This window comes from Oncorhynchus kisutch, linkage group LG5 (assembly GCF_002021735.2).
Source record: "Oncorhynchus kisutch isolate 150728-3 linkage group LG5, Okis_V2, whole genome shotgun sequence".
In the NCBI taxonomy this organism is placed as follows: Eukaryota; Metazoa; Chordata; class Actinopteri; order Salmoniformes; family Salmonidae; genus Oncorhynchus; species Oncorhynchus kisutch.
The window spans coordinates 64,398,496-64,426,153 of record NC_034178.2 but is presented as its reverse complement, the minus strand read 5'-3'; the positions used below and the strand labels follow the sequence as shown (position 1 = coordinate 64,426,153).

The 27,658-nt window shown below is 41.5% G+C and overlaps 1 protein-coding gene across 4 annotated transcripts; it reads left to right on the top strand.

Moving 5' to 3' along the window:
* On the top strand, nt 1–24,168 carry helz2a (helicase with zinc finger 2a). Of its 4 annotated transcripts, none has more exons than XM_020483915.2 (20): nt 1–145; nt 2,706–3,324; nt 5,415–5,601; nt 8,256–8,363; nt 9,202–9,713; nt 9,813–10,466; nt 10,789–11,581; nt 11,896–11,971; nt 12,074–15,617; nt 15,723–15,805; nt 16,699–16,839; nt 16,930–17,091; nt 17,773–17,917; nt 18,133–18,249; nt 18,398–18,587; nt 18,681–18,815; nt 19,003–19,215; nt 19,307–19,463; nt 19,575–19,742; nt 23,573–24,168. In XM_020483915.2, the coding sequence occupies exons 2-20, from the start codon at nt 2,726–2,728 to the stop codon at nt 23,737–23,739; spliced, it is 8,151 nt and encodes a 2,716-aa protein (XP_020339504.1). In that variant the 5' UTR covers nt 1–145; nt 2,706–2,725; the 3' UTR covers nt 23,740–24,168. The 4 variants fall into 4 exon arrangements, with proteins under 4 accessions (XP_020339504.1, XP_020339503.1, XP_020339506.1 ...); XM_020483914.2 differs by having other exon boundaries at nt 1–169; XM_031825670.1 differs by lacking the exons at nt 1–145; nt 5,415–5,601 and having other exon boundaries at nt 3,211–3,324.
* Nucleotides 24,169–27,658: the final 3,490 nt, after the last annotated feature.

Here is a 27,658-nt window from a genome sequence, read left to right as displayed (position 1 = left end):
TACTGCAGCACTTCCTGAAGGGTTTCTAATCCAATACAAGACATTATGATATTCAGCCTAGAAGTGTGTTGGAACTGTAGTGTAACATGAGCTTATGAATAACTTCACAGACTTTATTTCAAGAGGACAACACATCATAGCCATGGTACATTTCACATTTTCCTAATAGGCAAGTATATTTTTATATTCCTGTTGTTGTTCATTATGTTGATAGTGGAAAGGTAAATGGTTCATACACATGAAGTAATATAGACAGATGGCCTAATGATGTCTATAACATGTTTTTTAATACTTAATTGAGATTGCTCTGCATTCATGTGTCATACCACATCCAGCTGTAGATGTTGTCAGACAGTGTACAAATTAATCAATTGGCAGTTAATGTTACTATTTTCTTGCTCGCTTAGTGTGACTTACAGTATACCTACAGAGGTTGGAATTGAATATCTCAGGAGTCACAGAATGTTTTTTAACAGTATACCTACAGAGGTTGGAATTGAATATCTCAGGAGTCACAGAATGTTTTGTAACAGTATACCTACAGAGGTTGGAATTGAATATCTCAGGAGTCACAGAATGTTTTGTAACAGTATACCTACAGAGGTTGGAATTGAATATCTCAGGAGTCACAGAATGTTTTTTAACAGTATACCTACAGAGATTTGAATTGAATATCTCAGGAGTCACAGAATGTTTTTTAATGAGATAGGGGGATACCTAGTCAGTTGTACAACTGAATGCATTCAACTGAAATGTGTCTTCTGCATTTAACCCAACCCTTCTGAATCAGAGAGGTGCAGATGGCTGCCTTAATCAACATCAACAGTGCCAGAATGACAGATTTTACCTTGTCAGCTCTGGGATTTGATCCAGCAACCGCCCAATGCACTAACCACACACCTGCAGTTCATAGCTATATCTGTATTGCTTAATGTTAATGTTGTCTGCAATTGGTTAATTGAGACCAGTTAGTTAGCCTGTTGAATTGAGAATAGCTTTATAGCTATATTAATTAACAAAAAATGTATATATATATATATATATATACATACATACATACACATACATACATACATACATACATACATACATACATACATACATATATATATATATATATATATATATATATACACACACCTGTATATATATTTCTTAATCATACATTTTGCTATTTAGAGGATATTGTTTTGAAGAAACTTTTATTGAGATCATTTGATCATTTTGGTGACAGGTGCAAAGCAAGGTCCAAGTCAAGCAGAACTTATATATCTGTAAAATAGGACTGGCTGTAACCAGAAATATATATATATATATATATTTCTGGTTACAGCCAGTCCTATTTTACAGATACTATAACAATTAAAGGTGCAATATGCAGAAATCGCACCGCCATTTCCTGGTTGCTAAAATTCCATTAGTTCGCCTAATTTCAGTTTATGTGACAAAACAAGCAATGTATAGTGTAGAGAATCATTCTACCATCTAAACCGCTGTGAAAAGTATTTTCAATAACCAAAAATATTGTATTTTCAGCTGTTTGAAGCTGGTGTACAAAACCGGAGGTAAAAGATCCAAAACTAAACTAAAGAAAGGGAAGCATAGAAATAGTGTACAATATAACAGATCTACCACTTCTTAGACTTGCTTTCAATGAGAATGACTGATCTATAAATAGCGAACATAGAACAGATCTACCGCTTCTTAGACTTGCACTTTGGTAAAGGTTAAAGGCTACAAAACATAGTACACACTGCTCATAACCAATTTTTGTTTTGGAAACAGAAAACTAAGGTCAAAAGTTTAATCTATGAGAAAATTAGCAGAATGTCGGCTGAGTTTCAGCTTGCTCCATCTTATCCTACTTGCGGTCACTGGTGGTGAGTGGAAGCCCCCACCGTATGCTTCAGATCATTACCCCTTGTGACACATTTGAGTTTCCCCTTTTATCTGTTGGGGAACAGCTATGGAGACTCCAACTTTATTTGCTATAATGTGCCTCTATGAAAGTAATATAAAGCTAAAAGGCACTATTACCTTCTGTTTGCATGATAATGAAATGTGCAGCTAGTGTTAGCCGAGTTACATGGACCAGTAGAAGGAATGTTCACTATTTTTTGGATCACAATACTCAAATTGCTATGATTCATTATTAATGTACTTATTACAAGAAAGGTTAAGACATAACTAAACTATCTCTTTAGTAAAAGCTTAGATATGCATGATATCAAGGACTGAAGTGTCACACAACCATTTGCCTCTATCAATAATCAATAATGGACTAAATGAATATTGTCACGCCCTGACCTTAGAGATCCCTGTTTATTCTCTATATTTTGGATAGGTCATGGTGTGATTAGGGTGGGTACTCTAGTTTTTGTATATCTATGTTTTCTTTTTCTTTGTTGGCCTAGTATGGTTCCCAATCAGAGGCAGCCGTCTATCGTTGTCTCTGATTAGGGATCATACGTAGGCATCCCTTTTTCCCACCTTCTGTTGCGGGATCTTGTCTTTGTTTGGTTGCATGTGTTTTGCACGACAAAGCTTTTCGTTCGTTGTAAATGTTTTAGTTTTTTTGCTGGTTCACATTTTAAATAAATATGATGAACCCAAATCACGCTGCGCCTTGGTCTCCTTCCAACAACGGACGTTACAAATATTGATATATGTGCAAAAACCTGTCATGCTTTGTCTTTTAATTTCAGAGAAAACCTGGGATCACGCTATGACTACGAAAGAGAGAATTCAGCGCCAGTTCCCTGGCACGTTCATGGAACTCTGCGAAACTTGCTTGCATCACAGACCACGTCAGTTCTCCCGTAAGGGCATCAACTTGAAGTGCAATTCCAGACACAGGCATGTTTGGAAGGCAACTCTAGTTCTTTATGACAAGAAAAATACACGGTTGTATGAGGAAGTCAGGCCGCTGCCCATCCTGCCCCACTTGAACATCAGCTCATGGCTGTACTGTAAGTATGTTGTGAATGGTGAGCCATGCTTGCATGGCGCCCATCGATGCTGGTTTGCACACAGTAAGGTAGAGATGACCGTGTGGAACGCTGAGAGCCAGGAGGGGTTTGTTCGGGCTGAGCTGCTTCAGGCTGTACAGAAATATCAGCCGGTGGTGGCAGCAGCTTCTCGGTCTCTGCCCCAGCACTTTTGCAAAGCCTGCGATCTATGGTTTCCATCATGGGGAGATTTCCAGAACCACCTCAACACGTTCAATCACATCAAAAGGACCAACGAGTATAACAATGAGACAACAACTGAGTGGAAGTATCGAGACCCACCTCAAACCAACCAAGCCTACAAATTGTGTGAAAGGTACATTACACCCACAGTCAGTATCACACAACACATACACTGAGTATACCAAACATTAGGAACACCTCCCCACCTGCCCCCCTTTTGTCCTCAGAACAGCCTCAATTCGTCAGGGCATGGACTCTACAAGGTGTCAAAAGCGTTCCACAGGGATGCTGGCCCATGTTGACTCCAGTGCTTCCCACAGTACTGTAACCCTTATTTCTTGTTGTAGGTATTTAACACTATCTCCATCGGAGGACTTGTGGGTTCAGCAGAACTTTTTTTAACATGGGTTATAACAGAAAAATATTGCTTGTGGTTTAATTTCTCCTGGACCAAGAGATATAGCCAAGCAGTCTCCTTCCCCCTCTCTCAAAATTCGCAGGTGCTCCTATGAATCCAGGGTACAAAGTAACAGTGCCTCAATACATTTAGGCGAAATAAAAGTCATAACAAAAGTAAGGCTGGAGTTGTCAACATAGCTGGATGTCCTTTGGGTGGTGGACCATTCTTGATACAGACAGGAAACTGTTAAGCGTGAGAAACCCAGCAGGGATTCAGTTCTTGACACAAACCGGTGCACCTGGCACCTACTACCATATCCCGTTCAAAGGCACTTAAATATTTATCTTGCACATTTACCATCTGAATGGCACACATACACAATCTATCTCTCAATGGTTTCAAGGCTTAAACATCCTTCTTTACCCTGTCTCCTCCCCTTCATCTACACTGTTTGAAGCTGATTTAACCTCTCTGGTACAAGTGGGACGGTAGTGTCCCACCTCGACAACAGCGAGTGAAATTGCAGGGCGCCAAATTCAAAAGAACAGAAATCCCATAATTAAAATTCGTCAAACATACAAGTATTATACACCATTTTAAAGATAAACTTCTTGTAAATCCAACCACAGTGTCTGATTTCAAAAAGGCGTTACTGCGAAAGCACACCATGTGATTATGTTAGGTCAGCACCTAGTCACAGAAAACCATACAGCCATTTTCCAGCCAAGGAGAGCGCTCACAAAAGTCAATTAATCACTAACCTTTGATGATCTTCATCAGATGGCACTCATATGACTTCATGTTACACAATACATGTATGTTTTGTTCGATAAAGTTCATATTTATGTCCAAATACCTCCTTTTTGTTCACGTGTTTAGTCCAGTAATCAAAATGCACAAGGCGCAAGCACAAAGTCTAGATGAAAAGTCAAAAAAGTTATATTACAGTTTGTAGAAACATGTCAAACGCTGTATAGAATCAATCTTTAGGATGTTTTTTATCATAAAACTTCAATAATATTCCAACCAGACAATTCCTTTGTCTTTAGAAAGGAAAATGAATGGAGCTTGCGCTCAAGGCCGCGCGCGACTAATCTAATGGCTTTCAGCCAGATGCCTGATTCAAACAGCTCTTATTTGCTCCCCCTTCATAGTAGATGCCTGAAACAAAGTTCTAAAGACTGTTGACATCTAGTGGAAGCCTTAGGAAGTGCATTATGAACCCATGGACGCTATATATTGGATAGAAAATCACATGAAAAAGATTTCCCACTTCCTTGTTGGATTTTTCTCAGGTTTTTGCCTGCCAAATGTTATACTCACAGACATCATTCAAACAGTTTGAGAAATGTCAGAGTGTTTTCTATTCAAATCTACTACTAATATGCATATCCTAGCCTCTGGGCCTAAGTAGCAGGCAGTTTACTCTGGGCACGCTTTTCATCCGGACGTGAAAATACTGCCCCCTACATCAAAGAAATATTTAACAAGGGACATCAATAAGGGATCATAACTTTGACCTGGATTCACCTGGTCAGTCTATGTCATGGAAAGAGCAGGTATTCCTAATGTTTTGTATACTAAGTGTATATTCCACAGTAGGCATATATTGCAAACAAATTAGTAAGTAGACAGCACACTGAAAATAAGACAATGCCGTTTTTCAACACAATATACACTAAGTCTCCTCTGACTAGATCACAGCCCAGCATAACCGTGCCAGTGATAAAATGAGTCTGATCCTATTCTTCAGACACTTATAGTTGGATATCTAATGTGATTCATATTTCTAAAACATTAAATGTAATGTAATTTATCCATAGGAGGGCCTCTACATGTGAGCTTGGGAGCAACTGTGTTGATGCTCACTCAGCGGAAGAACTACAGGAGTGGCGCACAAGAGACAAGACTGATCGGAAGGCAGTTATTGCTGCTGAAGAGCAGGGTTTACTTTCATACCAGGGCAATCTACTGAGAGAGTACAAGGATATAATTAAAAAGGCTGATATTGTAAGGCCATTTCTATTAAATATATATATTTACACTACCGTTCAGAAAATGTCCTTGTTTTTCAAAGAAAAATAAATAATAAATCCATTAAAAAAACAATCAAATTGATGAGAAATACAGTGTAGACATTGTTAATGTTGTAAATGACTATTGTAGCTGGACTATTGTAGCTGATTTTTAATGGAATATCTACATAGGCATACATAGGCCCATTATCAGCAACCATCACTCCTGTGTTCCAATGGCACGTTGTGTTAGCTAATCCAAGTTTATAATTTTAAAAGTCTAATTGATCGTTTGAAAACCCTTTTGCAATTATGTTAGCACAGCTGAAAACTTTTGTGCTGATTAAAGAGGCAATACAACTGGCCTTCTTTAGACTAGTTGAGTATCTGGAGCATTAGCATTTGTGAGTTCGATTACAGGCTCGAAACTCGTTAGTATTCACGTTCTGAGAAATGAAGACTATTCCATGCGATAAATTACCAAGAAATTGAAGATCTCGTACACCGCTATGTACTACTCCCTTCACAGAACAGTGCAAACGGCCTCTAACCAGAATAGAAAGGAGTGGGAGGCCCCGGTGCACAACTGAACAAGATGACAAGTACATTAGAGTGTCTAGTTTGAGATGCCTCACAAGTCCTCAACTGGCAGCTTCATTAAATTGTACCCGCAAAACACCAATCTCAACGTCAACAGTGAAGAGGCGACTCATGACATGCCATTGGAACACAGGAGTGATGGTTGCTGATAATGGACCTATGTACGCCTATGTAGATATTCCATTATAAATCAGCTGTTTCCAGCTACAATAGTAATTTATAACATTAACAATGTCTACACTGTATTTCTGATCAATTTTATGTTATTTTAATGGAGAAAAAAGGTGCTTTTCTTTGAAAAACAAGGACATTTCAAATTAACTCAACTTTTGAACGGTAGTGTACATTGTTTTGGTTATGATTTATGTGTATTTTATTTCTTTGTTTATTAATTTTTTGTTCATCTGACACTGTGATTGGTTTATACAAAGGGGTGACAACGCATTGAAGTGGGGAAGGACACAACTTGAGTGAAGTGATGATTTTTTCCTTGCACAACTGAACAGCTGTAACACAAATCAATAGGAAAGTTATTAGAATCCTATCAACCTACCACATTCAATAAATTATCTAGCTAATGTTGTCAATAGCTAACACAAAGATAGGCCTACTATTGGTTAGCCAGTTTTTTATATTAGTAAAATAATCATTAGCTATCTCAACAAGTTAGCCTACTAGTTGTCAAATCAGATCTAGCCTACTCACCAGCCAGCTAGCTAGATTCAGTTGTTGAGAGATGTGCATATGCAAGCACTAATTAGTGTTAGCTACATTAGGTAATTTTTCGTGTGAAACATAGCTACTATGAACTAACTTTCTAGACTAGGTATAAAAATGGGCCAACCAAGAACAACACATTGTCTCTGTCGGAAAAAAACCTTGTATCTCCAAAATTGAAATTGTTTTGGAAATTGGATAAAAAGGAGCATACAAATTCGAAACTTCAAACACTTAAATACATGTTCTTTGTCCTAGAATCATGAAATGTGCAGGGTACATTGAGGGGAGGTACTGGGAATTAAGACATTTTCTTCCGACAGCAACCTTAACATTAGCTAGATTGACTTAGCTAGATAGGTAGGCTGCTTAGTCTAAGAAAGCATGGCTTATTTTCTCTGTACTGCTTCGTATCAACTAATCACAGTGTAGTCAAATAAAATAAATTGAAAACCAGCTAACTGCTATTTAATAACCTGTTTAATGTTAATATTAAGTGATTGACCATATAAAACATATCTATCTTCATGAGAGGGACATGAACAGTACCTAGTAATGCCTTATACTCCTAGAAATCTTTACATTTTTAATTTGTTAAATATATTATTTATCGATGATTTCTATGGACTTCCAGCTAGCACATTTGGTTCCTTGGAAGTTCTGTGAACGTATATTTGTGGTGTCCCATTGGTTCTGGGAATAAAGCCATACGTTTCCTGACCGTAAAAGCTATTTATTTTTTTACCCCATTTTTCTCCCAAATTTCATGATATTCAATTGCTAGTTACGATCTTGTCTCACCACTGCAACGGACATGGGAGAGACATGCGTCCTCAGAAACATGACCCATCAAGCCACACTGCTTCTTAACACTCTGCTCGGTTAAACCGAAAGCCAGCCGCACCAATGTGTCAGAGGAAATACTGTTCGACTGATGACCAAAGTCAGCTTGCAGGCACCTGGCCCGCCACAAAGAGCCGCTAGAGTGCGATGAGCCAAGGAAACCCTCCCCTAACCAAGATGGCGCTGGGCTAATTGTGTGCCACCCTATGGGGCTCCCGGTCATGGCCAGCTATGACACAGTCTTGAATCGAACCCAAGGCTGTAGTGGCGCCTCAGCACTGGACCGCTAGACTGCTTCGCCTGGAATGACCCCGGAGTCATTCCAGGTCAACTGATTTGAAGCATGGAAGGGATTTGGTCCAACAGAAGTTGATTTTTAAGCAAATTACCTTGATACAATAATTACATCAACACTGTATAAAATATTGCAAGCTTTTTAACACAAACTGAAACATTCTGTGCCATTGTGATTATACCTTCCATTTTCAGATGTCTGAGGCAGTGTCTGGTGTCATTATCAGCTGTGACAAGGACATGATGATTTCAGGTCAAAGAGAAAATGTGCCGCTGACATGGAAGTTCAGAATACAGTCGGAGGTAAGGCTAACATACCATTATTAACTTGTTGTACTTCAAAGAGTACTCCATGCAAAGTCGCCACTCAGTGCTACAGTACAACTACAGTACAACTACAGTTATTCTGCAATTACTGCGTCCAAAATACCACAGTTGACTGCATTTACTGCACTTTTACTGCATCTAGGTTGCTCAGTGTTGTCATCGTCGTAGTTGCATTGCATCGCAAGAGATAGAAATCCATCCTATTTCACAGAAATGACTGTATGCAATGTCCAGTCAGCAGGAAAAGGTTTACATGACTCGTCATATCGTTCTGATCGGAACTCTGACCCAGTTGTCATGTCAACACAACTGTCAGTGCTGCTGTAAACCCTGACCAAAGATACATGGCAAAAAAATGATAGACACCATGGCTAGTCATGGTTCATGTACATAGTCTGGCAGTCAATACATTTAATTTGAAAAGTGAACCCAGACCTTTCTCTGTCCAGTTTTAACTGACATTGTTCAACATCAACTGCACTAGCTAGCAAGCTTAGCTCGTCGGTCGCTTGATTAACTAGCTAGCTTGTGAAAACATGATTGGCAATTAGGCAACTAATTGTACAGCCAGCATTTTGTCTATATTGATGGTGTTACAATTATCAAATGTTTGGATAAACAAATAATTTATGATACCATGATGTGATGTTGAATGCAATTTCCATTGCGTTTGAATTGCTTCGTGGAGCTGCAAAGTTGCTTGAGATGATGTCACTTGTAACTTCCATCTGCAACAGGAATTGTGTCCAAATTGCTTAACTTACAATATTGTAGTAGTGGCACCTAATGAATTCTGTCCAATGCTTTTTTACAGAAACTACTTGCACATGTATCACTACTGAAACAGGAACCTGGAGCCTCTTTCTCCCTGGTTGAAAACAGTCCTGAGCCCTGCACTTACTCCACGGGTGAATCGTTCTGTAACTCAGACATGACCTATGACATCACCGTGTCCTTCAAGTCCAACAACCCGGGTCTTTACGAACAGTGGTTAGTGTTCGACTTTGACACAAGGCCAGTGCTCTTGCAGAAACTCAAAGTTAATGTTGGAAAAGAGCCTTCCATTCAGCTAGTGGTGCCACCAGAGGACGACATCCATCTATCTTTAAATCAAGAACGCTGGCATCAGGGGAACAGGGACATCATCCCATATATGGAGAAGACAAAGGCACAGGAAAAGCTGCTTACGGAATATGAGCCTCAGATTTGTACGCCATATAAACCACTTGATGACCGCAACATGCCCATAAATCACCAGAACTACAAAGAGAGAATGCACAGCTTCCTGTACACAGAGGAGCAGGCAGAAGATCAGGTGGTTTCAAGGTAATGACTGAAAAACATTTACAATGGTAAATATACATGAGTTAAAATGGCAATCTACCTACCTACAGTAAATCTCTCCACATTCTAATACCTTTTTAGACTCAACGTTCAAACAACCATCACTTTGTCGGTCACCCTAGAGGCCACTGTAGACGACCCTCAGTTCGGGATGAAGATAGCTCCTCTGGGGGAACTATTCTGTGCTGTCTCAGTTCCTTATAATCTCACCCCAGACACCCCTGAGGGTTTGATGCTGAGACGAAGCATCCAATCAGCTCTCATAGCACCAGTATCTTCAGATAATCAAAGTCACAAGGTCTACGAAGCCATCATCCTCAAAGACACCACAAGTGAGTATAAAATACACTTGCAGCTGTCTAAAAGATGCTGCTCTGACCTGAAACTCCAAAACAATGAAACATGTGAAATGGAAGTTCAGTTCCAGCTGAATCGTCTGAGGTTTTGTGAGATGCACAAAGCCATAGATCTCCTTCCAGACACAGAGAGAGTGTTACCAGACTTCAGGAACTGCATTGTCCCTGTGAGCAAAACACAGCAAAATTACAACCTCAATGCAAAGCAGCAAGCAGCTATGGAATTTATCATTGGAGACACTGATGGAGCAGGAAGTGTGTCACCACTCCTCATTTATGGACCGTTTGGAACTGGGAAAACCCTTACTCTAGCTATGGCAGCTAAAGAGCTGGTACGGCAGCCTCACAATAGAGTACTGATCTGCACCCTTACAAACAGGTAGGAGATGATTTGATGTAAGTCACTCTTGATAAGACCTTGTGCTAAATTACTCAAATATAAATGTCATGTAAGTATAATATTCGTTATTCAATGGGTTGAATATACACTATGTGGCCTCCAAATCTTCAATATGTTTATAATCATAACAAGTATTTGTAATTAGAGCCTGTAATAGTACAGTAGAAGTTATGAAAAGTAATAGTCTTTTGTATAGTTGGAACATGCTATCCTTATTAAAACCTGGTGAATTATTATTGTTGGTACAAAAGTACATAGCAGGTGAAACCATAGAAGAGATTACACTCATTATTTTCTTCAGTTCTGCAGATTTGTATGTGAAAGGTCATTTCCATGAGTCTGTCAACTCTGGAGATCTTGAAATCAAACCTCTTAGAATAAAGGCAGAGGAATCATCGGTACAATCTACTGATGTGATCACCTTACAGTACTGTCATCGTTCCAAAAACGGACAATTCTTCTCCCTACCTGACAAAGATACAGTCGACTCCTGTAGGGTGGTCATAACAACCACTGCAATGGCAATGCACTTACATGACCTGAAGCTCCCTGGCGGCTACTTCACCCACATCCTGATTGACGAAGCGTCCCAGATGCTTGAATGTGAAGCTCTGATGGCCCTTGGTCTGGCTGGGCCAGTAACTCGAGTGGTTCTAGCTGGAGATCACATGCAGATGGGACCAAAGCTCTTTTCAGTGGACGATGACCAACGCTCCAATCACACCTTGCTGAACCGTCTGTTCCACTACTATCAAGCCCAAGAGAGTAGTGCAGCTTTGAAAAGCAGAATCATTTTCAACGAGAACTATCGCTCCACCAAAGAGATAGTAGAATTCGTGTCCACTAACTTCTATGTTGGCAAGTCTGATGCCATCAAGGCTGTAGGTAATGTCCCAGCTCATCCGAACTGCCACCCCCTGAGGTTCCACCATGTCAGAGGAGAATCTCACTTGGACAACACATCCATGTCGTGGTTTAATCGTGAAGAGGTTGCATCCGTGGTTGAAGTAGTGCAAAATTTGCTCAGAGATTGGCCACCTGCATGGGGAAATCAGGATCAAAGCTCAATTTGTGTCCTGTCTGAAGGATGCCAGGTAAATTGTGCTTTGAACATACCACCATTATTATAATGTATATCTTGAGCAAATGATAAACTATCAACAATATTGGGGCGGCAGGGTAGCCTAGTGGTTAGAGCGTTGGACTAGTAACCGGAAGGTTGCAAGTTCAAACCCCCGAGCTGACAAGGTACAAATCTGTCGTTCTGCCCCTGAACAGGCAGTTAACCCACTGTTCCTAGGCCGTCATTGAAAATAAGAATTTGTTCTTAACTGACTTGCCTGGTTAAATAAAGGTCAAATAAAAATAAATTTGAAGCCTTACATGTCATAATTTTATTGGTTGATAGGTTTCACTGATCAGGAAAGAGCTTCGGAAAAAAAGACATGGCCAAGTGACTGTGGAAAATATAGCCAATGTTCAAGGTATATTTTGACTGTAATTTTGACTTTCATATAATCTTTTCCTTGAACATAATAATGGGTTGTATACTCTAAAAACATTGACATATTTTCATTTCTTAACAGGCAAACAGTTCAGGGCAATAGTATTGACAGCCGTTCAAACCCGTGACAGCCTTCTTTCCTCTGACTCACATTGTCGAGAGTTTTTCAACGATGCTCGCGTATTGAACACGGTCATGACTAGGGCTCAATCCCAGGTTGTTGTGGTTGGAGATGCTGCTGCTCTCTGCTACTTTGGGAAAAGCTCAAGGATATGGAAAGCCTACATAGACCACTGCATCAGCAAAAACAGTGCAGATCCACAAACCCTTACTGAAGATTACTTGAAACAAGAATTAAGAGAGATTTCAAGATTTGTCAAAGGGGACGAGGAGGACAACAGTGATAGTGAGTCATCCATATCTGAGATACCCGACATAGATGACCCAATACTGAGGGAGCTTCTTGACGAGGGTAAAGATGTACGAGTCACTGTAACAGCTGACGGCCTGTTGGGTATCACCCAGGGGGAGGCAATTGTCAACCCATTAAATGGACTTGAGATGAACACAAGCCAAGACAGCTCCCCTTTGTACCTTCAGGCATTGATAAAGAGAGACCCGAGTATCTACAAACACTGTCACTTGAGTTTGGAGAGGTTTGACTCAGGCTACGCCATACCTCTTGAAGAGCCCTCCCTCCGCATTTCTATCAAAGGCAGAAAGAATATTGGTCGTTCTTTTCCTGGAGATCAGGTTGTTGTGGAGATCTTGGACAATGAGTGTCATCCCCCAAATGGGAAAGTGCTAGATGTGGTGGAGGTTGAAAATGCATCCATGGTGTTTGTCTGTACCATTGATAACTATGACGACCAGGTGATGACACCCATCAACAAATGCATCTCCAAAATTTACACCCCAGTTTGGAGGGACAAGCCAAACTACTTTGCCGTGCGAAAACTGGAGGATCTGAGATTTGAAAAATTTGTGAAGATAAATGAGGAATCCAAAAGAAACAATCTCTTTGTTGTCAAAGTCTTGAAGTGGCGAGAGAAATTTCGATACCCTTTAGGAGTTGTCGTAAAAGTCCTTCCCAAAGTGGCCTCTTTAGATAGTGGACTAGAAGTATTGGACATAGAGTACCAACTGACAAGGGCCACTTCTGTTGAGAATGACCATGAAATTCTCAAGGAACTGAACACAGATACGCAAAAACGAAGGTGTTATCAAGAATTCATAACATTTACAATTGACCCAGCACATTCCAAGGATCTTGATGATGCCATCAGTGTAAGAGATTTAGGTCAACACTACGAGATTGGAGTTCACATTGCTGATGTTGCAAGCCGTGTGACCAAGGGCAGCCAATTGGACAAAGATGCACAACAGAATGGAAGTGCTTTTTATCCCCCTGGAAAGGATCCTGTTTATATGTTCCCACTTTGTCTGAGCACCGAGCATTTCAGTCTACTCCCTGGATGTGAACGAAATGCCATATCACTGATGGTGCAAATTGACAAGAAAACAGACCGCATCAAGACAAGTAAGTTTAGCCTATCTAAAATAAAGTCTGATAGAAAGTTGTCATATGAGGAAGCTGAAAACATCATCCAAAACTCTGATGATAATGGCCAACGATATGACACTTTAGAGGGCTGCCTCACCAAAGCATGTCACTTTTCTGAGGTTCACAGAAAGGACAGGAAACAGGAAGACTGGCACTATAAATCCCCTGATGATGATGTAATCGTTGGTAGAAGACGGTCTCATAAGATGGTGGAAGAGCTCATGGTTATGTTTAACCACGCTGTCACTGAACTGTTGCTCAAAGATGCAAAGACAGTCAGCTGCACCCCAGTCAGATGCCAAGACAAGCCAAACACAGAGAAGCTTTGTCAACTAAAAGATAAATACAGTTCTCTGATTCCCCTGTCCATTCATTTCTGTCACTGCATTGATCAGATTGGTAACGTTGATGATAACCAGAGGGATGCGGTTTCTAAACCTTACCCAGGTGTGTCCAATCAGATGCTTGCAACGAGAACAGAGAATAAAAACCATCATGGTCAAATTGTCCAGCCATCTGAGACATTCTCTCTATTAACATCCATTGTGAGGAGTCTTGAGTCAGCATTTCAAGACAAGGATATCCCTAGAATTGTGGACCTGATAGCAACTGATGACATTCATCCCCAGCTACTGCCTTTGATCATTGAACTCAAAAAGACGATCCATAGAGCATATGTTCTACGCTCTAACTCAACATACCTATCTAGAGTTGGCCACTATGACCTTCAGCTTGAAAGCTACACTTGGGCTTCCTCGCCCATTCGTCGGTACGTGGACGTTATTGTTCAGAGGCTCCTGCACTCAGTTCTTGAAAATAAAGCAGTCAGGTACACTTCTCTGGAAATTGACCAGTCCTGTCTGAGTTTTTCGAGAAAATCTGAAAAGCAAAAAATGTATGAGAGGAAAGCACGTTGGTTGAGTTTTGCATCGCAGCTGAACAATCAAAGTGCACAGAAGATAGCCTTTGTCATTGATGCCTCCCCAGCTGGAAACAGTTTAAGAGTGTATTTTCCATTTAATCGATCCTCAATGCCAGAAAATATCCTTATCATGTATAGGGATCTGCAGTTGACAGACCAACCAGAGTTCAATGAACATGACAACCATGTGGTTCTGAAATGGAAGAGAAGAGTATACTCCTTCACAAATGAGAACATCCATGCTGAACTGCAACAACAGTCACCTCATCCATTTGTGACATCAGTGCCAACAGACTTGTGGAAAGGGATGCTGTCAGCTCTGAAGGAGGAGAACTTGGACATCGTGTTCCAATCCCTACAGACCATCAGCTCAAGTGTCAAGGATAACCAACATGTCTGCTCAGGTCTGCTCCAATGTACACCAACTGCCAGAACCAATCCAAATCCAGGTCATTACATTGAATTGCCATTGAGGGTAAAGACTGGTGAAACACTGGAGGTGCAACTGGGCACTGACACACAACGGGGATTATTAGTACCTGTGGTTCAGATGCTGGTTGTACGTAACAAGTTTGAGATTTGCTTGGAGCACTCAAAAGACCCAACTCTGTGTTTCTCCAAGTATGCATTCCATTCATCGAAGAAAACATACACCACTTACCAGGAGTATCAGAAGATATGGAAACCATTGTGTGAGATGGAGTCAGCCTCCAACGCTGTAACAGAAAATGACAGCATTGTCCTTGAAGATGTGCCTTTGACATGGAAACAGATACAGAAGGAGAGTCAACTCGGTGGATTCTTCCAGTTGTCACTTGAGAAGATGAAACAGTGGGCCATTGAGTATGGTCTCAAACACAGCTTTCTGTGTATCCGCATGAGGTACCAAAATCGAGTGGATTTGCCAAACAATGGCGCTGATGATGATCAGCATGTGGACCTCAGCAATATCCCATCTCTCATTTGGGTTGCTCATGGAATAACCACTGGTGTCACTGATGAGGATGAGGCTAAAAACCTCTCCTATGTCCAGATAGACTTCCGGATTAATCACATGTCCATGGCCAAGATTCCAGACAGGGTCTTCGGGAAAGATACAAGATTCACAGTAGAATTAATTCCAAAGCTGTTACCTGATGTGTAAGTATTTGGACTATTTAATATTCAAATATAAATGTGTTTTTTAGAGTCGAAAGAAGATAAAATGTGAAATTTTATGAATTAATGATCCTGTGTTATTTTCAGGCGTAAAGAGGCTGCCGTCGACAACCTCACTCAGGCTAATGAACTTGTGAAGAACATTGCTCTTGGCAAGAGGACAAACTCTGGTAAATACACGTACAGTGCCTTGCAAAAGTATTCATCCCCCTTGGTGTTTTTCCAATTTTGTTGTATTACAACCTGTAATTGAAATGGATTTTTATTTGGATTTCATGTAATGGACAAACACAAAATAGTCCAAATTGGTGAAGTGAAATTAAAAAAAGAACTTGCTTAAAAAAATTATAAAAAATTAAAAACAGAAAAGTGGTGTGTGTATATGTAGTCACCCCCTTTGCTATACATGTCTTGGAATGGCCTAGTCAAAGCACAGACCTCAATCCAATTTATGAATCTGTGGTATGACTTAAAGATTGCTGTACACCAGCGGAACCCATCCAACTTGAAAGAGCTGGAGCAGTTTTGCCTTGAAGAATGGGCAAAAATCCCAGTGGCTAGATGTGCCAAGCTTATAGAGACATACCCCAAGAGACTTGCAGCTGTAATTGCTGCAAAAGATGGCTCTACAAAGTATTGCCTTTGGGGGGGGGGGGGGGGGTGAATAGTTATGTACGCTCAAGTTTTCCGTTTTTTGGGGGGTCTTATTTCTTGTGGTATATAGGTATATATATAGGTATGTAGTGGTATATGTTGTGTAAATCAAATTATACAAAATCTATTTTTAATTCCAGGTTGTAAGACAACAAAATAGGAAAAATGCCAAGGGGGTGAATACTTTCTCAAGCCACTGTAACACATTTTTATTTCAGAACACAACACTAGACAAGCCACCATCTACAGTATACCAACAAATTAGATTTAAGCGCAAATTCACTTTCCGTTGAATTTTTACACATTTTAGTTTTAACTTTGACAAATAGATTCATGGTAAATTCATGTCTCATGTCTGTTGGTAATAAGTGAGGTTGTGAGTACGTTAATGTGGTAATATTTTACACAGCACCTGTAACTAAAGAGCTGAGACCTGCCAGGTTTGAGATCAAACTTCATTCCTCCAAGTTTCCTGATCTGAATATTAGTCAAACCAAAGCTATTAAAGAGGCCCTCGACAACCGATTCACTCTCATTCAGGGGCCACCAGGTAAGCACTTTGATGATTTACAAAGCCTATATTACCTTTCTCCTCATGCAGTTCAGTTAGAATCTTAATACATTCTAATCCTTTTCTTAGGCACTGGGAAGACGGTGGTTGGAGTCCACCTTGTTTATTGGTTCTTTCTGCAAAACCAAAAAGACCCAAACCACCTAAGGCCTAAAGCTGCTGGGGGGTCTTCAAAGAGGAGGTGCATTCTATATTGCGGACCCTCTAATAAATCGGTGGACGTTGTAGCTGGTAAGAATTTACCCCCCTTCTACTTATCCTTAGATGATGTTAGGTATGCCTGCATCTGCTATTTCAATGTGGGCCTGTGTCACTGTCTCTTTTTATGAGGTCTCATTGAGTCAGATACATCTGCAGTCAGATTGCCATACCACTGTCACAGCACCAGTACTATGCTTTGGCAGGTGCTTACCGGAACTGACTACCGGCACCTCAAATTTTTTTGAGTTCCTGCACCTCTTATAGAATATTAGCTCAGAAGTATTGAGGAGTTCCTGCACCTCTTATAGAATATTAGCTCAGAAGTATTGAGGAGTTCCTGCACCTCTTATAGAATATTAGCTCAGAAGTATTGAGGAGTTCCTGCACCTCTTATAGAATATTAGCTCAGAAGTATTGAGGAGTTCCTGCACCTCTTATAGAATATTAGCTCAGAAGTATTGAGGAGTTCCTGCACCGCTTATAGAATATTAGCTCAGAAGTATTGAGGAGTTCCTGCACCTCTTATAGAATATTAGCTCAGAAGTATTGAGGAGTTCCTGCACCTCTTATAGAATATCAGCTCAGAAGTATTGAGGAGTTCCTGCACCTAAATATAAACAGTACTGACACCCAAAATGAGTAACGGCATCCATTTCAGTATAAGTCAAGCACTGCATAGCACTAAAACTTGTCTCATCATATTTGTCAAAGGTCAACTTCTGAAACTCCCGAAGGTGTTGAAGCCACTTCGTGTTTACAGTGAGCAGATGGAGATGTTGGAGTTTCCCTACCCTGGCAGCAACCTGAAGCTGTCACGCAGGTCAATCAGGGAGGAGAGACCCAAGAGAGAGCTCAGGTCAGCTAACTTTTATTTAAGTGCAGAGAAAGAACTGTCAGTGTTTATGTTGGTTGTGTCAAGGAAGTGGGACTATAATGAAATTTGAGGCTTTATATTTGCATCGCACAACTATTTGTTTTATTACTGATCATTACTTGGAATAAACAGTTATGGCATGATGTCTGCATATGCATGTGTAAAGTATGGTTTGCTTTTTAAAAAATGGTTTTCAGTTCCATCACATTGCATCATCTTATGCGGATGGCTGAGAACCCATTCTCCAATGAAATTAGACATTTTGATGCAAGAATTAAAAGGGGAGAAGATCTCACAGACATGGAGATTGAGAGGTAACTTACTTTCATGTAAATAAATAACCACATAGGATTTTATTTGAAGAGAAAATGTTTACCTAATTCATGTATAATTATGAAATACATTTTATGATTTTTCTATCAATTTGGTGTTTTATTTTCCCATATACCTTTTAACTTTAAGCTACAAAGTCCTCCTAAGTCAAGCTCGGAATCATGAGTTGATGAGGCATGATGTCATTCTCTGCACTTGTACTGCGGCGTCAAATCCCAACTTCTACAAACTGGACTTGAAACAGATTATCATTGATGAGTGTGCCATGGCAACTGAGCCTGAAGCCTTCATCCCCCTTGTGACACATAAACCTGAACAGGTAATTGATAATCAATTGCTAATTTGTTACTCAATTTGCAAGCAGGGAAAGGTTATATATAACCTATTTTATGATTATGTATTCTCCTTTCAGATTGTTTTACTCGGCGATCACAAGCAATTGCAGCCTATCACACACAGTGATCTTTCAGCAAGGTTGGGCATGAGGAAATCTCTGTTTGAGAGTTACATGGAAAAGGCGTTGATGCTTGATACGCAGTACAGAATGGTATGAAGCATGGATTGGTTCGGGAAATATTTCCATGTTCTATTGTAGAAGTTGTGTGGTTTGATTCTTCTCTAACATTCCACATCTGATTAGAAACTTGCACAAACATTCTCTATTGTCTTTGTTATCATTTGCATTTTGTTCGTATAGAACTAGGGAAGCACTCACTGCAATTTTGTCTTTTCAGCAAGAGCGCATTTGTGAGTTTCCTTCAAAGGAGTTCTACAACGGTATTCTCAAGACTGGAGCAACTCGGAAAGACAGTGTCCTGCTCGCTCAGTCTCATCATCTGACGCCCATCCTTTTTGGACACGTTTACGGAAAAGAGATCAGTCTTGTGGTCTCCACCGAACGGGGGAATGAAAACTCAAAGGCCAACTCGGCAGAGGCTGAGGAATCGGTGAGCAACAACCACCAAGCAATGTTTGGAAACACTGTCAATGCATAATTCCGTGGTAACAGTGAAACATAAACATTTTGTTTTTTGTCAGGTTCGCATCGCCTCTCTGTTGATCAAGCGTGCTGGGGTGGCGGCTAGCGACATAGCTATTCTGACACCATACAATGCCCAAGTAGCCAAGGTGAACGAAACCCTGGAAATTAACCATATCCAGAACGTCAACGTGAATACCATCACAAAGAGTCAAGGTACAGTTATTTTGTCCATGAGGCACAAAGTTACAGTATAAAAAAAGACAATATATGGAAAGGGAAGGAAAACTGAACTCCAGCTGAGTGTTTATACTTTTTTTTCTACAGGAAGTGAATGGCGTTATGTCATCTTGTCTACTGTGCGCTCTTGTCCCAAGTCGGAAATTGAAACAGAGCCAACCAAAGCATGGCTCAACAAGAAGCTGGGTTTTGTCAGGGACCCAAACCAAGTCAATGTGGGCATCACTCGGGCTCAGGAGGGACTGTGCATTATTGGTAAGAAACTGTTCCAGGTGGTATTATATGGCCAATGTCTCTCTGCTCACCTTGTTGACTCATATCAGGCACCTCTGTACCACACAAAGAGACAATATCCCAGACAGATTTAGCCTAGTCGTGTACTAAAAAGCATTTTAATGTATAAACTCTATTGAACATGCTATTCGGGACTAGCTTTGATCTGTTGCCAGGAAACCGGCCCTTAGAGTCTAAATTAAGGAAATAGAGTGCACTGAAAATGTTAAATGTGCAACCAAAGCATGTTAAATGTGCAACCAGAGCATGTTAAATGTGCAACCAGAGGGAAAAAAACTCTAGACCACCTTTACTCCAAACACAGACGCGTACAAGCTCTCCCTCGCCCTCCATTTGGCAAATCTGAGCTCAATTTCAAGTCTCATAGAAAAGAGTCTGAATATTTTTTTAATATTTTGTTTTATACATTTGCCCCAAAAAATGTTAACCTGTTTTTGCTTTGTCATTATGACGTATTGTGTGTAGATTGCTGAGGATTTTTATTTATTTAATACATGTTAGAATAAAGCTGTAACGTAACAAAATGTGGAAAAAGTGAAAACAACAAAAAGCAAGCTGTCGATGAAAACAAAAAGTCCACTCACCATTATGATTATCATTTAAAAACGAAGTTCATTCTCCTGTCCTTCTTTATGAAATGGGCAATGGCAGCTTCATATAGATTGTCTTTTGATTTTAAATCCGAAATAAGTTATTTTTTGATTGCGATCAAAGCCAGGGCTGACAGTCGGGCCTGTCCAGTGGTGTTCCTGGAAAATGTCTTGATCCATTTTAGTGCAAAAAATGTTCTTTCTACTGAAGCAGTGGACACTGGAATGGTCACAACTAGACAGGTAAGCAGATACAATTGGTGCATACTATCAATTAGTCTCTTCTGCTGGAGAAAGTGGAGCAGTTCAGCTGGGCTCTTATCCTCGACGTCAGACATTGAGTACATAACGTTGAGTTCTGTTTTAAGCCGTGGCAAATCAAAATTAGGGCCATAGCTTTCCTCAAGACTTGAGAACATAACGTTTGGAAAGTTTGGTGTTTCCCTATATTTTGGGAACTTTTGTGGGTCAAGGAGGGCAAGCAACATGAGCCTTTCATGGTCATTGTGTCACGTCCTGTCACGTCGTTGTCTCTAATTGGGGATCACACTTAAGTAGCATTTTTTTCCACCTGTGTGTTATGGGATATTGTTTAAAGTTACTGCACGTAGCATCTCTGTAGTCACAATTCGTTGTTAGTTTATTGTTTATTTGTTTTTTGTCTTTTTTGTCACGCACGCTCCCTCAAGTGCGCCTTCCCAGTCTGGTACGTCCAGTGCCTGCTCCTCATACTCTCCCTGAACTGCGTTACCAATAAGTGCATCGATGACATTGTCCCTACAGTGACTGTACGTACATACCCCAACCAGAAGCCATGGATTACTGGCAGCATCCGCACTGAGCTAGAACTGCAGCTTTCAAGGAGCGGGACTAACCCAGAAGCTTATAAGAAATCCCTACATGCCCTCCGATGAGCCATCAAACAGGCAAAGCGTAAATACAGGACTAATATCGAGTCGTACTACACCGGCTCTAATGCTCGTCGGATGTGGCAGGGCTTGCAAACCATTACAGACTACAAAGGGAAGCACAGCCGAGAGCTGCCCAGTGACCTGAGCCTACCAGACAAGTTCAACAACTTCTATGCTCGCTTCGAGGCAAATAACACTGAAACATGCATGAGAGCACCAGCTGTACCGGAAGACTGTGTGATCACGCTCTCTGCAGCCGATGTGAGTAAGACCTATAGACAGGTCAACATTCACAAGGCCGCAGGGTTAGACGGATTACCAGGACGTGTACTGCGAGCATGGGCTGACCAGCTAGCAAGTGTCTTCCCTGACATGTTCAACCTCTCCCTGTCTGAGTCTGTAATATCAACATGTTTTAAGCAGACTACCATATTACCTGTGCCCAAGAACACTAAGGTAACCTGCCTAAATGACAACCGACCCGTAGCACTCACGTCTGTAGCAATGAAAGCAGTGCTTTGAAAGGCTGGCCATTGCTCACATCAACACCATCATCCCAGAAACCCTAGACCCACTCCAATTTGCATACCCCCACAACAGATCCACAGATGATGCAGTCTCTATTGCACTCCACACTGCCCTTTCCCACATGGACAAAAGGAACACCTATGTAAGAATGCTATTCATTGACTACAGCTCAGCGTTCAACACCTTAGTGCCCTCAAAGCTCATCAATATACTAAGATCCCTGGGACTAAACACCTCCCTCTGCAACTGGATCCTGGACTTCCTGACGGGCCGCCCCCAGTTGGTAAGGGTAGGTAACAAAACATCTGCCACGCTGATCTTCAACACAGGGGCCGCTCAGGGGTGCGTGCTCAGTCCCCTCCTGTACTCCCTGTTCACTCATGACTGCACAACACCAACACCATCATTCAATTTGCTGATGACACAACAGTGGTAGGCCTGATCATCGACAACAATGAGACAGCCTATAGGGAGGAGGTCATAGGGAGGAGACCTGGCCGTGTGGTGCCAGGACCGCAACCTCTCCCCAACGTGATCAAGACAAAGGAGATGATTGTGGACTACAGGAAAAAGAGGACCAAGCACACCCCCATTCTCATCGACGGGGCTGTAGTGGAGCAGGTTGAGCGCTTCAAGTTCCTTGGTGTCCACATCACCAACAAACTAACATGGTCCAAGCACACCAAGACAGTCGGGAAGTGGGCACGACAAAACCTCCCCCTCAGGACACTGAAAAGATTTGTCATGGGTCCTCAGATCCTTAAGTTTCTACAGCTGCACCATCGAGAGCATCCTAACTGGTTGCATCACTGCCTGGTATGGCAACTGCTCGACCACAAGGCAATACAGAGGGTAGTGTGAACGGCCCAGTACAATCACCGGGTCCAAGCTCTCTGCCATCCAGGACCTCTATACCAGGCGGTGTCAGAGGAAGGCCCTAAAAATAGTCAAAGACTCCAGCCACCCTAGTCATAGACTGTTCTCTCTGCTACCGCACGGCAAGCGGTACCGGAGCGCCAAGTCTAGGTCCAAGAGGCTTTTAAACAGCTTCTACCCCCAAGCCATAAGACTCCTGAACATCTAGTCGAATGGTTACCCAGACCATTTGCATTGCCCCCCCCCATTCTGTTTTTATCTTTGCATTGTCACTTTAATAACTTTATCTGGGCGGCAGGGTAGCCTAGTGGTTAGAGCGTTGGACTAGTAACCGAAAGGTTGCAAGTTCAAATCCCCGAGCTGACAAGGTACAAATCTGTCATTCTGCCCCTGAACAGGCAGTTAACACACTGTTCCTAGGCCGTCATTGAAAATAAGAATTTGTTCTTAACCGACTTGCCTAGTTAAATAAAGGTAAATAAATACATCTAGTACATATTACCTCGACACCGGTGTCCCCGCACATTGACTCTGTACCGGTACCCCCTGTATATAGCCTCGCTATTGTTATTTTATTGCTGCTCTTTAATTATTTGTTACCTTTATCTCTTTTTGGGGGGTATTTTCTTAAAACTGCATTGTTGGTTAAGGGCTTGTAAATAAGCATTTCACGGCGCATGTGACAAACTAAATTGGATTTGAAGTGAATTAACAATCCTCCCATGTCTATTGTTAGATTCTCATTCTGTTACATTGTTTTGTACACTTGAATTGAGAAGACTGTAGAACGGGACAAATGTGTTTTATTTTCTAATTCCTCATTCCTTACTGGCAGTGCTTTAACATGCAAATTGGCGGTTTAAATTTGCTCTTTGTTTCCTTTTAGGAAACCAAGAGTTGCTGAGGTGCAGCTCACTGTGGAAGAGGCTGCTGGTTCATTACCAGCAATGTGGCTGTGTGGTGGATCCTGCTAAGGACATTCAAGTTCAAAACCCACACGTCAAAACCAAATCAAAGGACAAAAGAGCCTCAAAGTTTCGAAACAGAAAATGAAAATGCTAGAGATTCTGCAGTACCCATAATGGACTGCTGGGGATCATTTAGAAAATTGAGATATGCATTGCTATGGTGCCGCTCGAAATCTTGATCTTTAACGCTTCTGAGAAACTGAAGACTTTTGCACTACTGACGAGAGCTAATGAATTTTTAACAAATGAATATAATATGGACTGTTACACATACAATGTTATTGTAATGATATTTCAGAACTATGTATAAAAGAAAAGCAACAATCATTGCACTGGTAATACAAGACATTTAATATATATTTCTACATGTTTGTTGCTAACCTTGACATTTGACACATTTTTTATTAGCTTTTTAAGTGTCAGACGTGCTTTATACTCAGTCAGATGTTTTGTATGTTTTAGAATGATTGTGAAATGTTTTAATCATTGTATATTAAACTAGCCTTACTATGTATTTAGTGTATATGTCACTTCATTATTTACTACTAGAGGGAGATAAGACCTCAGCACACTATATTTTCACCATATCACCCTGACCCATTATTCATAAGTATACTGCATGTGTGGATGGGAGTGAATGGGAGTTAAACTGTAACCTCACTGACACTCAATTTGATAGAGGCAATGATTCAACTACAGTGATGTCGATCTTGTAGGGATAGTTGAAGATTTATATTTTATATATATATATAAATACATTCCTCTATCACACATTTGATTTGTAGTAGTTAAAGTCATGCCATGATTAATTTAATAATACACAAAGTTATACATTTTATTGCAATACTAATTACCAACACCATGTACTGTCTGGGTCAACCAACAAGAGCCAAGGCAAGTAGAAAATCATGTACAATTTATTATCTGTTAACTATCCCTTTAAGACTGTAGCCTACTTGTATGTGAAGGTATAAGTGTTCTGTTAAGAGGTCTGAAGCTTTATGGCACAGGTGGTAGTGCACTCCCCTTGGCTGTTTCCAGCCCCACTCTGGCTGTTTCCAGCCCCACTCTGGCTGTTCCCAGCCCCACTCTGGCTGTTCCCAGCCCCACTCTGGCTGTTCCCAGCCCCACTCTGGCTGTTTCCAGCCCCACTCTGGCTGTTCCCAGCCCCACTCTGGCTGTATCCAGCCCCACTCTGGCTGTTCCCAGCCCCACTCTGGCTGTTTCCAGCCCCACTCTGGCTGTTCCCAGCCCCACTCTGGCTGTTCCCAGCCCCACTCTGGCTGTTCCCAGCCCCACTCTGGCTGTTCCCAGCCCCACTCTGGCTGTTTCCAGCCCCACTCTGGCTGTTCCCAGCCCCACTCTGGCTGTTTCCAGCCCCACTCTTGGCTGTTCCCAGCCCCACTCTGGCTGTTCCCAGCCCCACTCTGGCTGTTCCCCTCTCTACACTCTTAGAAAAAAAGGTGCCATCGAGAACCTTAAAGAGTTCTCCGGCTGTCCCCATTAGGAGAACCCTTTTAAGAAGCCTTTTTGGTTGCAGGTAGAACCCTTTCTAGAGAGGGTTCTCCATGGAGTCCAAAAGGGTTCTACCTGGAACCAAAAAGGGTTATTCTATGGGTATAACCCTTTTTGAACCCTTTTTTCTAAGAGTGTATCGCTGCTACTACACTCGCTTTTCTAAGAACATAGGACAGTATATAGCATTTAGTTGAGGAGAATAATACCGGCATTTTTACAAGATACAGACACAATTCACAGAAAGAATAATGTTACTGAATAAGATTCAACAAATTATACAAAAGAATAGTCCTGACCACTGTTGACATTTGTTGTAATGTATATTTTAAAACAGAAACAATGGAGCTCAGAGTAACCGATGTCTAGATATAATTTTGTCTCAACACTGTTTATGGTGTTCCCCTCACATAGGGAAGAACAGGAAACCACTGAATAAACAGCCATTATCGCTATCGCCATAGAGACTGAAGCTTGAGGGGAGGCGCGTGTAGACCAAGTCTCCCTCCATCTCTAGAATCACTCCATTGGAAACACTCACAACATTTCTGTTACTGTTCCACGGATGAGGCCACATTATACTCTGGTCAATCTTGAACAAGCATACTCTCAGGTATTGCGATTTGCGCTTATCTATGGCACTGACCCTGAAGTAGTATACTCCTCTCACTGGTGCTGTGAAGACACCTGCATCAGATGAAAGGCAGTGTGAGATCAACACTGTTCATCTCTCATAGACGCTGGAGCAGCCTCTTATAGTGATGGTGGACTCTATAGTTGGCCCCTGTGGACACTTGTGTTATACTATATCGATTGGTGTGTGATCAGTACCTGTAATTGGACTGTAGGCTTGGCTTATGTGGGTGAGGACTTTGGGGTCATACAGAGTGGTGTTAGTATTGAAGGGTCCAACATTAATACCTTAACCAGCAGAGAATGCCACCTTTGGCCTCTCTGTGAACACGTTTTTGTTATCGAACACACTGTACTGCATGCATGCCATCCCCTAGTGCTAAACGTTTCAGAACTACACTATATATACAAAAGTATGTGGACACCCCCTTGTAATTAGTGGATGTGGCTATTTCAGCCACACCTGTTGCTGACAGGTGTGTAAAATTGAGCACACAGTCATGCAATCTCCATAGACAAACATTGGCAGTAGAATGACCTTACTGAAGAGCTCAGTGACTTTCAACGTGGCACCGTCATAGGATGCCACCTTTCCAACAAGTCAGTTCATCAAATTTCTGTCCTGCTAGAGCTGCCCCGGGCAACTGTAAGTGTTGTTATTATGAAGTTATTATGAAGTGGAAACGTCTAGGAGCAAGTGGTAGGCCACAAAAGCTCACAGAACGGGACCGCCAAATGCAGAAGCACATAAAAATTGTCTGTCCTTGGTTGCAACACTCACTCCCGAGTTCCAAACTGCCTCTGGAAGCAACGTCAGCACAAGAACTGTTCGCAGGGAGCTTCATGAAATGGGATTCCATTGCCGAGCAGCCGGACACAAGCCTAAGATCACCATGCGCAATGCCAAGCGTCGGCTGGAGTGGTGTAAAGCTTGCCGCCATTGGACTCTGGAGCAGTGGAAACACGTTTTCTGGAGTGATGAATCACACTTCACCATCTGCTAGTCAGACGGATGAATCTGGGTTCGGTGGAAGCCAGGAAAACAGTACTTGCCCCAATGCATAGTGCCAACTGTAAAGTTTGGTGGAGGAGGAATAATGGTCTGGGGCTGTTTTTCATGGTTCAGGCTAGGCCATTTAGTTCCAGTGAAGGGAAATCTTAACACTACAGCATACAATGACATTCTAGACATTTCTGTGCTTCCAGCTTTGTCGCAACAGTTTGGGGAAGGCCCTTTCTTGTTTCAGCATTCATTTATTTATATTTTTATAGGTAGTTACAGTCTTGTCTCATCGCTGCAACTCCTGTACGGACTCAGGAGAGGTGAAGGTCGTGAGCCGTGCGTCCTCCGAAACACAACCCAACCAAGCCGCACTGCTTCTTGATACAATGCCCACTTAACCCTTAACCCGGAAACCTGGCGACCGTGTCAGCGTGCACTGCGCCCGGCCAACCACAGGAGTCGCTAGTGCACGATGGGACAAGGACATCCCTGCTGGCCAAACCCTCCCCTAACCCGGACGACGCTGGGCCAATTGTGCGCCGCCCCATGTTTTTCCCAGTTGCGGCCGGCTATTTCAGAGTCTGGACTTTAACCCAGAATCTCTAGTGGCCATAGGGCCTTAAACCACTGCACCACTCAGGAGGCCCTGGAATGAGATGTTTGACGAGCAGGTGTCCACATACTTTGGTAATGTAGTGTATATTGATCATTGTCTAATATGCTACATCGGAATAAATAAAATCATAAAATTATTCAATTTCTCTATGTACAAATGTTTGACAACACGTTACATAGTAACAAACTTGACTATTATAATAACAATATATTATGTAATTAATGTATAGTTAAGAAA

Coding starts and splice junctions, on each gene's coding strand:
- helz2a (XM_020483915.2), top strand. CDS start 2,726: ATGACTACGAAAGAGAGAATTCAGCGCCAGTTCCCTGGCACGTTCATG. Junction 11,582..11,895: donor TCCTGTCTGAAGGATGCCAG/GTAAATTGTGCT, acceptor ATTGGTTGATAG/GTTTCACTGATCAGGAAAGA. Junction 18,250..18,397: donor ACAGACATGGAGATTGAGAG/GTAACTTACTTT, acceptor TTTAACTTTAAG/CTACAAAGTCCTCCTAAGTC.